Here is a 16,661-nt window from a genome sequence, read left to right as displayed (position 1 = left end):
TTGACAGAAGGAGCGATGGATTAGCCGTACAAACGACTAGAAAACCTGGAGGATTCCGCGAACAACCACAAAGAAATCTTGGAAAAATATCCTTTGTCGTTCACCAAGTGGCCCTCTGCAACGGTAAACCATTGCAGATTTCTGTACACACAAATTGCCGCGTAACGGCTGGCGGGGCATTTGTGGATCTTGTGTTTGTGTGTGCGTGTGTGTATGTTTGCGAGAGAAAGAACAGGAACGTTAAATAAAAGAGTGCTTTGTCTCTCTCTCTCTTCTGCCTTCGACTTCTAGTACCGTGGCTCCTAGTCTACGCTCCGCAACCTTCTCGACATCCCGTACGGCGTTCCGGACAGACAGAATTTTAAAAAATATATATATATGAAGAAACACCAGAAGAAAAAAAATCTGAATTTCCATACTCGTAGTCGTAAAATTAGAGGAAAATCGTACGGCTGCTGCACGTTAACGAGAGGGAATAAGCATGCTGCTAGTGTGATTGCGCGGATACAAATAAGTTTGTATGAGTATGCGACCTTGAAAGAAACAGCAGCAGACATGAAAAACTAGTTGAGCGGGCAGACAAAGTTCAAGGGCCTGATCGCTCCATGTTATATTGGATGGGTACGGTCTCACTCGGAAGATGGAGGTAGAACGGGAACGTTAACGCTACCAGGTGGACCAGTCTATTTTGGCGGGGGCGTGGTTTTCTGATATAGTTTCCAAGGCTGTCCTAGGAAGGGAAGAAGTGTAGGAAAACCACACTTGCTTTCATGGGCTGTGGGAGATTGCTGACTTTATATATATATATATATATATATATATATATATATACATATACACAAAATCTGGCATCTTTCGTCCCATCTTTCACCCTACTCTACCTTCGATTTAACACTTAAAAAATGGGGGGATTTAGTTGTGAAATCCACAGACGAGGAGGAAAGATTGCAATAAAAGAAATTCGCGTGCAACAATTTAATATTTTGTTTCAGAAATAAAGTAGGACGATTTTTGCCAAAACCCACGCTTCTATTGGATAAAACCATAAATCTTTGAGTAAATGAGGTGTTTATACAGTAAAAAACACGTCGTTGTACAAAATTGTACGGAATTATACACGAGGAGATCGTTTCGCGTGAAGAAAGGTTGCGAGTTTAGAAGTATCTGGCTTATAGAATGCATGCTTTATCATTCTATCAAGCTGTAGTAAAGGAATCTGTTCACAAAGACCATTTCTGCTTACAATTGAGAGAACAATAGGAGTCGAAGACAGTAAAGAAAAGTTTTGATCCTCTCGTCCAACACTTAAGCACGTATTTGAAGAATTTCGTGTGATTTTCATATAAAATTCTACCACAGAATTATATAGAATTTAAGGCGAAATTCTGTAGAAGATTCTTTGTAAAAGCTGCACACTTTGAGGCAAAATTTCTATAAAAAATTTATAAAAGATTCTTTTAAGAATTTGAGGAAACATTTTTAAAAAGTTCGAAATAAGTTTCTTGGTAGAATTTGAGGCAATCCACAGACATCGAGGGAAAATTCTGTAGATTTCTTATGGAATTCGATTCAATGTTTCACGCCCGAAACACACTCCAAACTGCTTTGTTACAATTTAAGAACTTTGTATTATAATTCGAGGGAATAGACTAAACACGCGACTCCATCTACTCCAGTGTTAAGCATGTGTTTTGATTATATTATTTCCGGTATCGATCATAAAACGTTACAGTACCTCGCACGTGTTTATAAAAGATCGAGTTTATTTACGGAGTATCGCCTTACACCTTATAATAATTTCTGGTCGGGCGAAAAATGTCTTCCATACTTCCATCCCTTTGTCCCTAATGAATTTTTTAGTGATAATTCTAGAATTTCTACTTTTAGACATTAGAAGACAGGATACAGAGGGTGTATGACGTATTTAACGAGCGTACAGATAAGTCAGTAAACCGTCGAAAAGACCAAATAGCTGTCTTGTTCGATTCATTTGTTACCTAAAAACTGCCGAATGGCTTGCATAAAAGTTAACTGATTTTTGGGTCTGCTGACCTTTTGAATTGGGTTTTCTCTAGCTTCTCATTAATTTATTCGCCTATTTAACGCCGGTTTGAATTGAATTTTAGACTCGTTTTAAGACGGGTTTAAATATAATTAAATCGTTTCATTCGTTTCAAAGCGTGTTAACCCCTCGTAGTTACGAAATCGTAACTAATTTTCTGTAGAAAAAACCTTTTTTATTTTGTTTGATTAATGGATTTAATCCGTTTAAATCCAAAACTTGGCGTCATTCACCCTGTTTTCTACGGGATTAAATGCTAATCATTGTTAAATTAATCCCTCTTATTCTTTGTTCACGCCAACTTTATCTGGAAGCACGACCAAGAGAACGAAATGTTAAGATAAAAATGTAGTTTGGGGGTATTTTAGCTCTTGTATTCTGAAAAAAGAGCATTGTTGGGTGGGGAAGTCGGTAAGGATTAGAACTCTCCCACAGCTGTTCCATTACGCCTCTTTTAATCCGGTTTTGTAGCTTAAAAAAACGTTATTTTTTAGAATTTCATCCTTAAAACCTATTCTACAAACGTTATAGGGTTAATGTAGATAATATTTATGCCATAATTTAAGTAAATATGCCTCATATTTTGTTATTTTCGATGAAATCCCGAGTTCACTATACTAAAATATTCAACTGTGACGTACTTTAGTCTCCTGCTTACTATACCAAAATATCTGTGACGTAATTTACTCTAGTCCCCCGCTTACTATATGAAGAAACACATACACAAAGCTAGTCGTTCAAGTAGAAAATTTGGAAATCCCCAGAAAAGAAGAGACTAGAAAGCAGACCCTTTGACTATTTGTATTAAGTTACGTCATTGGGTGACAATGACGTTTTTCAATACACAACTTTCAGTTTATTTTACGAATTTCTAAACGAAAAAAAAGGTCCCTAAACGACAGCCACGTGTCTCCTCCATTCAGTATCACTGATAAAACGTGTTTGAAAGCGTATAATAAGCGCTCTCGGGGGATAGACACTTCCAGTTTCTAGTCGCCATTTTGGATAAATTCGTGTCTATGTTTTAGTAGTTTCTAGTGGGGAAATCACCTAGAAAATAAATTTTCTAGTGGGGCATTCCCCTCGCAAAAATTAGCATAAATTTGGTGTTTATGTGGCATTAAATTAAAAAATTATGCGTGGGAATTAGGGTTTGTTTAAGTGTAGATAATGCTGATATCGGTAAAAATAATGAGTTAAATTACCCTACTATCAGCATCCGAAGCGTACATCTGTTTGTATTTCGCAATTTCCCAAAGATACAGCCGTTTATTATCGTTGTAGTGTTGGATAAAAGACGAATTATCCGATTTTTAGATAGCCAACGTGTATAAGAATGCATCTACGGTTTGCCCAGACGGTCTGTCGGTTGATCTGTCGATTGGTGTACTCTTAAATCATGGCATTCCACCGGCGCCATGGAGTATTACACATAGAATCCCTTTCTATCCAAGACTTGGCTAAACAGTATGGCACCCCTCTTTATCTTTACTCTAAGCATATTATTCTGGAAAAACTGGCCCACTATCGCCGGGGTTTAGGAGATTGCGATCACGTGATCTGTTTTCCGGTGAAGTGCAATTCCAACCAAGCTTTGCTTCACTTCCTGCGTCGTCAAGGGTGCGGTTTCGACGTCGCATCTTCGGGGGAACTGCTTCGTGTTCTAGAAATCCATTGCAACCCCCAAAAAATCGTCTTTTCTGGTGTAGGCAAGAGTACCTACGAGCTAAAACTGGGGCTCGAAGTTGGGATCAAATGTTTTAACACTGAATCCTGGCAAGAAATCGATCGCCTGGAAGAAATTGCTAGAAGCAGTGGCACTGTGGCACCAGTTTCAGTTAGAGTGAACCCAGACGTCGATGTTGCAACGCACCCCTACCTCGCAACTGGATTAAAAAGTAATAAATTTGGCATTCCCCTGGAAGAAGCCCCCGAACTGTACTCCAGGATACGTTCTTCACCCTTCTTGCAAGCCGAAGGTGTGGATTGTCACGTCGGTTCTCAAATTCTACACCTCCAACCCCTACTGGAAGCTAGGGATTGTTTGCTGGAATTAGTGAACCGAGTCGGTAAATCCGGGGTTGACTTAAATTTCGTCGATCTGGGAGGTGGTATAGGTGTTCCCTACCGTCCCAACGATCCTTCACCAGATATTTCCGAGTGGGTTCGAACCCTCGCCGCGCCCATCGCTTCTAAAGGCATGCAAGTTATAATAGAACCTGGGAGATCTTTGTTGGCAGAATCGGGTGTTCTGGTCACTACAATAGAGTATTTAAAGAGGGGGTGCAGGAATTTTGCCATTGTAGATGCATCCATGACAGAATTAATTCGTCCAGCTCTCTATGGAAGTTATCATAGGGTGGAAGAAGTGATTAGGAGGGAATCAGAGGGCCAAATATACGATGTAGTGGGACCCGTTTGTGAAAATTCCGACGTCTTAGCAGAAGAACGACTCCTTCGAGTGTTTCCAGGTGACTCGTTGGTTATTTTCCATGCAGGAGCCTATGGTAGCTCCATGAGTTCCAATTTCTCCAGTAGGACTAGAGCTGCAGAAGTTATGGTAGACAAAAATGCTTCTTACTTGATTAGAGAGAGAGAATCGGAAGAAGAGCTGAGGAGGAGAGACCATTTACTTCCAGAAGTTGCGTTTAAATAACGTTGGTTCCTCTCCCGGAATCGGCATTGGACCGTGTCTGGCGCTAAACCGAAGCATCTCGAGTCATAAGAATTATATACAGTAATGAGGTTGAGAGGACGAAAGTCAAGAGATTTGTGAGGCTGAGAAGCGAAAAGCCGAGGGATCTGGTGAGGTTGAGGGGTTGAAAGTCAAGCGATTTGGTGATAACATTGCCGTCTGTGATGCATAACCGTACATTTAGTAACTGACAGACTGAAGAGTTCGCGTTAATTTATGGGAACGATCCCTTCACAAGCACTCGTTGCCACTTGACGGGGGTGGCGCAGTTCGCGAGGGCGCTATATCGAGTTTTGCCGTATTTCTTTTTTTATTTCAATGTTAGAACAGGCTTTAAAATGATACTTAATGTATATAATGCATAAAATTATTTAAGCATAGCCCGAATTTATGGGTTAAACAAATTTTTTTAACGTTTGTACACGTAATATTTGAACTAGGCAGCGTCTAGTCTTTAGAATGGTAAACTGACTTTTTGGCCACCCCGCGCGTTGTAGGGAATTGAAAGATGGAAGAAGTAAACGGAAGCATTTATAAGATACCAAGATTTGTAAAAGTAAAATAGAGTATTTAGTTTCCGGAAAAGTTAACTGACTTTTGGACCACCCTGTAGCGAGAAATGCACTCTGAAACGAATGCTAAACTCAAAAAGTCAAGCCTTGTTGCACACAGAAGCATCGAAGTTTCATTTTCAATTGTGAGAAAGGCGCGATGTTTATCACCTCCAACCATTCGAAAGAGGGACAAATCCCTCAGCAAACAGAAAAATTTCCCCCAAATTCCTCCCTCTCTCGCGGCTCGACAGAGGAAATTCCCCAACGAAACGGACCCGAACCCGCAACTCTGACGTATCTCCTAATTAATAAACGGTTAAAAGGGGAGCAAATTTCACCATTTTTCTTGTTTTCTTTTTTTAAATTATACCTCAAACGACTTAATTCCTCCTTTTAATTTTAAATCGAAAACGTCATTCGAGACGGGGGCGGGGAGAGGGGCGGAGAAGTCGTAGTATTTTTTTTATTTATATTTAAATTAGGAATTTCTTCGTAACTTTATCAAGCAGGTAGGAAAAGGGAGACCAAGTTGTGGCTCTCTGACACACACACACGAAACACAACGGTTAAGTATTTTTGGTGTTACGTTGCACTAAATCGTGATGGTTCCGTAAAGTAACGTGGACTTTAATTAACTGGCTCAGTGTCGGATTCAGTCGAAATGACTGTATTTTATCGTTGGTATCTGCAACGTAATATAAAGCTTATTGTGTGTCTGGCTTGTATATTGGACGTCTTGTAAATCATGTCTTAGTTTATTACAGAAGGAAATATCGAGTGCTGTAAATGCCCCTCCTCCTCCTCTTCTTCCCCTTTTCCCCCCTATTTTCTTACGATCAAATTTTAATAAGGTGATGACAAATTCCCTTCTTCTCCGAAGAACACTAAAAAATCACAACAAAATACACACAATGCTTATTGTATGTTTGATCGATTGAATTCTACCGTCGAATTCCTATTTTTTTCGGAAGAATGTTAAATGTATTTAAAGTTGAATGCTTAATTTAATTGTGACACCACTAGTTAAATTTTTCCTTTGTTTTCATTCCATTTTTCGAAATACAAAATTTACACTTGGATTCTCGATGTAGTGAATGATACCACTGTTCTTTACCTCTGTGGGTTTCATGCACTACGTGGAGAGTGTGCTTTTGTATTCCCCCTCCTTTTTTCTGCTTTACGCTTTCGTATTTTGTTCTTTCTTCAATTGTTTTTCCTCATATTTTGTATAGTTTAATACTTCGTTTCTTTGTCTTTACCTCACATTTTCTATAGTTTTACGCTTCGCTTCCTCACTTTTTCTATACTTTAACACTTTATTTCTCCGTCTCCGCTTTCCCTCGCATTTTCTATAGCTCAACACTTCATTTCTTTGTCTACCTCACATTTTCTACAATTGGAAGTCTCATTTCTCTGTGTTTTCTTCACATTCTTTACAGTTCAACCCTTCATTACCGTCAATATAAAATCTATAAATCCATTAAAAAGTGCCCCGTTTTAACCCCCGTTTTTGCCACCTTGTACTCCCCTCTTTTCCTGGTTCGTAAAGACAATTATAGCAGACGATCGCTTTCTCGTGACTTTAAGCACCCATCACCTTATATATATATTTGTATTAATTGCGCGGGAAACAAGTGAATCTAGTGGAAGAGTATTAACGGGAGGATAGGGAATTCGATGTTTACCCTTTTTGCCGACCGTTTTAAAGGTGCTGGTGATGGATGCTCGTCGTTTTTCTCTTGGCATTATCGAACGATCCACCCTCCTCTCTTCACACGCGACTACAAAGGAAATGGCTCCCTCCTTTCTTCTTCCTTCCTTACCTTTAAGTTATGAACATACCCCAGTAGTTTACTCCTGTTCTGCAATAAGTAGTGTTGTGTGCGATATAGAAGCAAATAAGTATGAATTCTAACCCCTTCTGCGTTCAAAAGTTCTCGTTTTTATAAAAATTATTTTAGAAAAAAGTATTTTCTTAATGATTTTTATGAAGTGTTTCTTTCTGTCGGCTTATTTTTCGGAGTTCTTTCCTTTTTTAAGTCATATTTTTAATACATTTTGAATTTTTCTACTGTTTTTTGTGTTTATAATGAAATTTTTTGAATATTCTTTGCGTTTTCCTAGTATTTTCCGTTCTTAACAGGGATTTTTGCGTGTTATTCGAGCATTTCAGGTATTTTCCTACATAATTTACACAGAAGTTATATTTCTTTATCCCATTTTAACCGGGTATAACGTTTAACCCCCAGTTCAAGCAAGAAACTTGCACAAAGAAAAGCCACAGACGACGTCTCCCTCCATCCCCCTCATTATTATTCGAATCAATTTAACGAATGTTTCGTTAGAAAGATCCCCCTAACTTGCTTAATTCTTTTAAAATAAGTATTATAAAATTATTTAGCCGACATTACGCTTCACTTAAATCGCAATAATTTCGTTTAAAACGGCCGAGAAGGAGCCCGAGAGCCGCTTTATAAAGCTTCTATTGAAAAGACGAGGGGGAAACCCCGATATAGCGCATGTGTTTAGCCCAGGAGAGGTGACAACATCGCGAATAGAATTCGCCAAGTTGTTTGACAGAAGGGGACCGACTGCGATAGAGGGTTGCTATCATTCATCTTGTCTCTGCCACTAATCCTCAAGGCTAGTGGATTCTTTCGTCCCTTCCCAGCGTGACGTAGTGCCTGCTGACCCGGGATTAACGTTGCATTCGTTGTGTTTAACTCACGCCAGAAATCATAAATTCGGACGAAGGTTTAAATGAAATTACATTTCCTGCGGTCGTTTCCTCCATTTCCAAGCTCGTACGACAAAGTGGGAGACAAAAGAAACACACTACGAAAGGGGGGAGATTGTAGTGTGAAATTAAGGTCACCCTCCCGGCCGTTTTCTGGGTATAAAACCCATCTTCTTCAATAAGAAACATAGTTGAAAGTGTAGGTAACTCGAGAAGTCCGTGCGTGTCGTTGCATCGAGTGTTTGTCTAACGACACAAGTCACTCACGACACACTCGTGTCGTCGGAATGGTGAGGAATATTTCGATTAATTCGTTTACGGCCAAAGTGGGATTAGAGTAGCTGAAAATTTGTCCGAAAATGTTACAGTAGCCAGAAATAGGTCCAAAAAACGAACGGAGGAACCAAAACGGGGGCACGGTAGTCCAAAAAATACGTCCAAAAAATGGGCGAGTAAGTAAAGACATCAAACCATCGGTAGCCGGGGGGTCGAACTTCCCTACGGACACTCTTAAAAAGAGAAGAAGGAGAAGAGGGACACCAAACGAAGCTTCCCTCCAAAATCCCAAGCTCAAAGCAGCTTTGGTACAAGTGTACACGCCCGAGGAGACAGACGCGTACCCTCCTCGGTCCACCATTACCGGTCGCAGCGGAGGTTTTTACGAGAATTTTTATGACCGGCCCGGGAGGCTCGGGGAATTCCAATGGGGGAGGCTGCGGGTCCCTCCGAAAAAAGAAAAAATATGTAATATAAAAAACGTCGCTTCCCCTCGCGTGCTAAGTAGCGGGGGAAATATACCGCCAAATAAAATCAATAAAAAATATTTAAAAAATAATGCAAATGGCGACCGAATTTTTCGGCTCGTTACGTATGATTCTTTCCCCCTCTGTGTTTTTTTTAAATTTTATTCTTGCCACCGTTAATTGCCGAGGGATAAGTAATGCCCGAGCTCCGAGTAATTCGCTCTGCATATTTTTTAACGTGGCGAGAAATTACTCGTTACGTCATCGCACGTGGTGGAAGAAGAAGAAGAAGAAGAAGAGGACGATGAAGACGATGACGTCCCACTTCGGCGCTTCGTTCCTCCATCCTCGTGGTAAATACGACGATGTTTATTGTTAATTAAAACGTCTCGTGTGTCGAATTACCCTAATTTAAAAACTAAATCGGTGTTTCGACCCCCCCCCCAAATTTACTTTCGTCCCTTCGAATTTGTCAATAAAAATTTGATTTTAACTCTTTTCGGAAGGCATTAATGACTGAATCGGCGCGTTTTCCACCGTACGGGGTGGTCCAAAAGTCGGTTAACCGTTACCGAGCCCGAATTGCCGTCTTAATACGTTGTTTTCGCACAGGTTGTTTATCTTTTATTTTTTTTTTACGGTTCGTATTGGACCCCCCGACCGCGCAATTAACCGAGTTTTGGTCAACCACGCGGGCATTAACGACGGGAGTAAAGAGAAATGCAGTTTTTCGCTTTCACGTAAGGCGTAACGTAACTAGCTGTGGGTTATAATGTGCCACACAGATACAGAAAAGTACGGTAGATTAAGTTTTTATACGCCTAGGGCCTCGCGTGTCGAATTTAGGTATAAGGTGGATGTTACGGCTTCGATGATTTTTGAGGGCCTCCCTAGTGTTTCGACTCGGTAGCCGTGGTATGCCTTACGCTTTTCGATTTAATACTCGACAAAGCGGTAGGGCCTCCGTGTGACGAGTCTGCCCATTATATAAGGCGATACGGGCTGGTTACCTCCAGAGGAAAGGCCTCGAGTAGGCAACGAAATACAAAATTTCACAAGTGAAGAGGTCTGGCAAGATATTAACTGTAATTGCGACGGTAGAGGGCATAGCCTAGGTGTTAAAAGACGTTCGTGCCTGTCTAGTATACGAGATGTTGTCTGCAGCCATCACACAGCGGGACCGTCTTCTATTGTCAGCAATGACGTTTGAATCTTACGGTGTTGTCAGCATTCTATTTGTTTTGCAGACGCCAAATGGAAACTGTTTGTCAGCACATTCTGTATGAATGATGTGCAGAACCTGTTTCGTTTTCCCTAAATAAGCGGCAGTTAACAGTTTCGTCCCGCGTGTAGGTGTTTCTATGCCTTATGTAGATCAAATTATCGTTTCGGGTGTCATTAGAGCTCCCTCTCTGCTCGTTATTTCACGTCACTTCGGTAGCCAGTGTTCGTTTCCTATCCCTGGTGTACGTAAGCAGCGCGTGCGACCCTTTAGTAGGACTGCAACCATCTCTCTGAGTTTTTCTGCTGTTTCTAACAATTATTCACCTGTAATTTGCATAGTTTTACCCGTCTTCGGGTTAATTTTGTGTTATTTATTCTACGAAATGCTTTAAATTAAACAAACTATAGCTCGAGGACCCATACTTTCAATTTATTATTATTTGGTGAAGGGGAAGGGCCTCTTATACATTACAGCTTAAACTAAATTCGCTCCTAAATAATCTCGTAAATGGGCCATTCTGACTGCAAAAATCTACCGGAATCGTGTTGGCTAGAGGAGACTTTTTCGGTTGTTTTTGCTATTTTTTTAAGTCGCTCGTCATTTTGCCCGAGAGAATTAGCTTCTGTCTGGGGTGGTGACTCGACATCGGTGAGTGCCACCCACCGAGAGGGTGGAGTGTAGTCATCACCGACGCAGACTCCAGGCTGCCACTCGACGATTCGACTTTAAAATCGATTAGATAAGTTGAAATTTTTCAAAAACACTCTTCTTCCTGTATCGTTTTCCTCGACAGAAAAAGCAACAACCATCTCGCAGCAAAATGTTTCATTCTCATCAGAAAACACGGCGAAATCCTCATTTTTAGCAGAAACACAGTATTAAATACCAATTTCTTACCAGAAAACACAGCATAATTCCATTTATTAGCAGAAAACGCAACAAAATTTTACTTCGTCATCAGAGAATACAGCAAAAACCCTCATTTCTATAGCAATTATCCCTATTTCTCACGAGAAAACACGGCAAAATATCCCCATTTCTCACGAGAAAACACGGCAAAATATCCCCATTTCTCACCAGTAAATACAGAAAAACCCACGACTAAACGATACATCTAGTCCAACCGCAATAGAAAACACAGCAAAATTCTGAAACAAAATAAACACAAGAAAACGCAACGGGGGGTTTCTGTTGCATTTTTCTCGTGTTTATTTTGTTTCGGGTAAACTCGGTGGAAATTTCTTTGTCTACTTAAAGGTATTTTTAAGTCGTTTAACTCGATTTTAGAAAGGAGTGAGTTGAAAAATAGCCGCGTTAGATATAAATGGCGACTTCGTGTCTAAATAACTTTCCGTAAACTTAAGGCTATAATTATCTTTAATAGATTAGTAAAGAGAGATTGAAGTGAAATTTATCTTTCAATTAAGCTTTTGATTTATCTTATGCACTGAATTAAGTTACCAAAAATTATTTTTACCTTCTTTTTTTCCTCCTTTTCAAATTGCAGATAATTGTCCGCTACTCGACGCACCTTTTTTTCGAATTTCTTAATAAAAAAACTCTTGTTTTCTTCCATTATAAATTGTTTTATTGGCTAATTTTTTACCGGAATTGCCTTTAAGCATTCGAATATTCTTTATTAATTTATAATTAATCTCGTTGTGTTTGGCGCACTTTTTTCCCTATTGTGCCTTTGCCTCTTCCATTAATCATTTTGGCGAGTGATTGCCACCTTAGAAAATTGTGATTTTAATGTTTGTGTAATTCATTTAAAGAAAAACCAGGTCGGAATGTACGCTACCAGCAATTTTTTACCTCGAAATCCTTCCCAGAATGGTTTTTCCGCTTAAATTCCCGAAAAATTTTTATTTTTATTGCTGTTGAAGTCTCTCTCGAATAATTTTTTTCTACTGATATTTCTACATAATTAATTCTTTTCTGCTGAAGTTTTTCCTAAAAAGTAACCCTTGCTACCGAAATTCCCCCAAAAGTAATTTTTTTCTACTGAACTTTCTCCCGAAACATTTTACAATAAAATCCCTAAAAATTCCATAAAGTTCCTAAAATTTCCAGTTTATGAAATTCCTCAAAAAATGATCTTTTGCTACTGAAATTTCTTCTAAAAAATTATTTCTGTTGAAATTTCCTTTCGCCGTCGAAATTCTTAATCCCTTATGGAAAATTTCCCCAAAAGTAATTTTTATCTCAAAATTCCTCCGAGAAGTGTCATACATAGTCGAACCCTCTGAACGACCACTGACGGAAACCTCAAAAATTACCGTTATTGAGAAGTTATTTTGTATATACTTCATAAAGAAACATTGCTAAAAAAAGGTGTCGTTGGATTGTCGACTGTATGAAGTTTTCAGGGGAATTTCAGTAGCTTTCGGGAAAAATTGAAATTTTTACATTATAAACAATATATTTTTTTTCTTTTGTATACAAATTTCAAATTATTACATTCATATTGAGTATTAGAATAGAATTCATTATCCCGTAGAGATTCTTGCACTCCATAATATCAAAAGCAAATTTTCTAATCTTTTATTATTATTATTATTATTATTATATATTGAACATACCAAGTTACGTATATAAAAATTAAAATTTTCGCTCTTTTAAACTCTTCTAGCCCTCTTCTTTTCTTCAACGTACACCCAATCCTTCCATTCTTGCACCAGTATACGTTAATCCATTCCATTCTTCCATCAGTATACGCCCAATCTCTCCATTCTCGATCTCAATCCTCAAACCGATCCTTTCGGTCTTGCCCTCACTTTACACCAATCCTTCTAGTTCTGTCCTCAATTTACACCAATCCTTTTATTCTTACCCTCAGTTTACACCAATCCTTCTAGTTCTGCTTTCAGTTTACACCAATCCTCCCTTCTTGTCCTCAGTTTATACTCTTTTCGGAAACCTCAGTTTACACCAATCCTCCCAGTCTTGCACTCGGTATACTCAAATTTTTCTATTCCTGCCCTCAATGCACACCCAATTCTTCCATCACCGAACTTCTCATACTCCTATAACATAACAAACATTTCCCTCTCTAATTTATCACATTACAAGAGTGCAAGAATCTCCCCAGAACCATAAAAAATCTACATTTAATTACAGATTCATACGAAGCAAACGAGACATTTATAAACGTTAATAAATAATTTATCAAAAGAAAAAAAAGGGGGGGCAATTCATCTTATAATGATCGGTTTGGATCAGAGTCATTATTTCTAATTAAAGACGATGTTAATTTTCACAAAAATCACGGACCATATCTTATTAATTTCGTCATCAATAATGGCGCGGGGAATCAATTACGCCAATCTGATAAATTTCCGAAGATCGGAGGTGCCATTTTTTATCCCGAAAAAATAAAAATATCCCAGAAAACCCACTCTTAAAGTGGATATATCACGATTTATAATGCCTTGTTTGAATTTTTGATGATTGGAGCAACAAAGATAATGGTCTTTCCCTCGAGTGGATTATGTTTCTTGACGATGATGGATGATGGATCCATGCGAGAATTCCTCCGAGCTCCATAACATCACATCGATGTTATGGAGCTTGGAGGAATTTTTATATAAAACTATGCCCGTGTGTTTTTTTTATTTATTTAATAATAGATATTCATTCGATGCTTCGGAATTTATAATCTTTTTTCTATCTTATCAACGTCACTCTTCGCCCTTCTATTCTGAGTCGGGGTCGACATTTTGACTTTTCGATTTGTCATTCTCGTGTCGATGCTCCTCTATTAAATTCTATCAGAATACAACTAAGTAGATAACTCGAAAATTTATTATCTTTGGTAAATAAATTCTGTCTAAATGTATCCGAATTTTATTTCTTTTAGAGTATTATAAATTTAAAAAATATAATTATATATATTAATTTATTTATAATTATTACTTTTATCGTGAGGTGGCGGTTTAACCGCCAACCTCTATTCAAATTACTTTGTTTATTTTATTATTAATTAGCCATAATATAGCCCAATTAAAAAAAAATCCGACAGAGTTTTTTTGCAAATTTCGCTCAAAATTTGAAATTTTAAACGTATTTTTTAGTTCTTAAAATAGAAATTTGCTTTTAAAATTAAAATTTGTATCGAATATTTATAAATTTAAATATTTTTTTCGTTCGAGAAACTCCAAAAAACAAAAAAAATTCAAATTTTTATTTCGATAAATATCAAAAAACGGAAAAATTTCAGTTTTCCTCGAAATAAATTTCAAAATACATTAAAAAACATTTAAAAATGAAAAATTTTAGACGATTTTTCCTTAGAAATTCAAAACACGAACATGCATGCGGATTTTTGCTCTCGCCGATCGGAAAATTTTTAATATTTTAATAATTAAATTCGGTATTTTAACGGTTTAAATATGTTAAAAATACATGGAATTTAATATCATTTTAGATGGCGTGGCATAATTTTTTTCAGTAAACGTCGGACGTCACGAGTGACTTTCCTTTGTCGGGTCAGTCGTTTTGGGCCCGCGTGAGGCTAAAATGTCAACTAGAAAGTTGCATTCTTGGCATAGCCGAGACTCAGCGATCAGAACTGATTAAAACGAGCTACTCGGGGAGGGGTCCCGGCCCGGACGAAGGGGATGTTAGACTGAGGGTCTATCGTGTCACTCACGGGGTGTGTCACCTCCAGATCGGAAGACGGGCCGTTTTGACAGGACTCGTTAAAACCACCCGAGGCCGTTAGCTCTAATTAGTCGGTCTGCAGAAGAGATCGAATAGCACTGCAATGGCCGTCTGACGGGCTGATGCACGGTGCGATAGAATAGCCGTGAACTACCTCCAGGCATTTCTTACCGACCTTGGAAGGTTTCAATAAGTTCTATATGGAATATCGTCCGTATACTCAGTTTCTCTGTACCCAACTTATCCTTTTCCGTTTGTTAACATCAGTCGAATGCCCTCCGTTGCAACCTACTTTCCGCCCTTTGCTCTCCCCAATGTTTAATTACATACAAATTTAACAAATCGAACACCCGATTCCACTCGTAACGTGTATAAATCTTCGCGTTTTCGTGCCTCGGCTTGCAAATTTTGTGGCTCCAACTCTCTATGTGAACAGACCCAAATTCGGATTTCCGTACACTCGAGAGGCCCTTTACGAATTTAAAAATGTGACGCACTTAACTGTCATCGTAACGCCAGAGATTTTTGTTTACATCCTGGAATTTAATAAACCATTACTAATACCCGAAGAAGAGGGGGAAAAATCGATTGATGCTAATTGTTCGAGCATATCATTTAATTAACCAATTTAAAGGTTAATCGTTACTATTCGCGCGATCAATCATATTTCCTTAATTTAAAAACAAGAAAGCTAGAATTTTAATTTGTTTTTTCTTCTGTACATTATTTAGAAATTCGCGCTTTCGTGTAGAATAATCGTGAAGATCTCCAGAATTCGCCATCTCGTAATTAAAAAAGAAAATCTCTTAACAGTTGTGTCGATTATGGAATCTGCGCAAGATTCTTTGTTGAAGAACAATTGTGCAAGTATTTTTCCGCAGTACGAAGAAGAGTCTACAATTAACAATCGTGAAATTTTCTACAATTGGCCTTCGATGAAGAATCCTTCACAATTCCACCGTGTACGTAAGAATCTTCTACAGCTGTTCTTGCACAAAAATCCTCCACAACTGAAGAATATTCTTCTTGCCCACTGCGGAACTACAGAAGATTCTTTGTGGATGAACAATCTTACAAACTTCACGATTAATTGGATAATCTTCCGAATACTCGAAGAACAATTGTAGAAGAGTGTACAGTTAACAAACGCGGAATCGCTACAATTACTCTCCGACAAAGATTCACGCGCAATTCCACAGGTTCGTCGGACCAATCCTCGACCGTTCCATTCATAAATTGGACGTGTTAACTCTTCGTATTTACTGGCTTAGTCATCGAATTAAAAACGACCTTGGCTGATTTTATGGACCGAAATTAAATTAGAAATTTATTAAAATATAAAAATTAAAAAAAAGAAAATAAAAAAGGGGGAGATGCAAAGGTAGAGAGTCGTCTCGATCACTTTAATGACAAATGATTATGCGGTAGATAACCGACAATACCTACAACTCGTTGGCTTTAGTAACATTCGCTTATATAGCCCAGGTTACGATCAGTCCGACAAATTGCTCAGGGGTTGCAAAACGAAGAGGGGGAGCAGAACCTCACGTATTAATTCACCTCCTGCGGCAGGACCACTCGTTTCGTGTTTGTTGGAGCCGATTGGTCGATCGCTTTACGGCGACCTCCCTTAAAAGAGGGAGAGAGAGAGAGTCGTTATCTAGATTCACATAAGGATCGTCTGATTCAATCTGGATTTTCCACCCCCCATTGGTAGTTCCCACACACGCTGGATGCCAAGTCGTAAAAGACTTTCGTGGTTTGCAAAAAATACTTTTTACTTATTTTTTTCTTCTTTCTTTTTTGCAAAACCCGACTTTGGTTAATGAGGTAGTTGGTTGCTCACACTCATCCGAGACATCGTCTGACACCGAAGATGTTTCTTTATGCTTCTTCTACTGGTTTATTGCACCCCCCACTGAACTTGGAATTCGACGCCAGCTTCAAAACCTACCCAACGCTATAAAAATACAAAAAAAACCC

At 38.6% G+C, this 16,661-nt stretch overlaps 2 protein-coding genes across 2 annotated transcripts in view; both read left to right on the top strand.

Moving 5' to 3' along the window:
- The window catches only part of ft (cadherin-related tumor suppressor fat), a 101,068-nt gene that overhangs the window by 35,295 nt on the left and 49,112 nt on the right, over window positions 1-16,661 (top strand). The gene's annotated exons all lie outside the window — the stretch shown is intronic.
- Window positions 3,459-4,720, top strand: LOC136982265 (diaminopimelate decarboxylase-like). Its single transcript, XM_067278739.1, has one exon. It carries the CDS (start codon window positions 3,462-3,464, stop codon window positions 4,716-4,718), a length of 1,257 nt encoding a protein of 418 aa, XP_067134840.1. The 5' UTR covers window positions 3,459-3,461; the 3' UTR covers window positions 4,719-4,720.

This window comes from Centruroides vittatus, unplaced genomic scaffold (assembly GCF_030686945.1).
Source record: "Centruroides vittatus isolate TY-2023 unplaced genomic scaffold, ASM3068694v2 contig_817, whole genome shotgun sequence".
Lineage (NCBI taxonomy): Eukaryota > Metazoa > Arthropoda > Arachnida > Scorpiones > Buthidae > Centruroides > Centruroides vittatus.
This window is presented reverse-complemented; position numbering and strand designations above follow the sequence as displayed.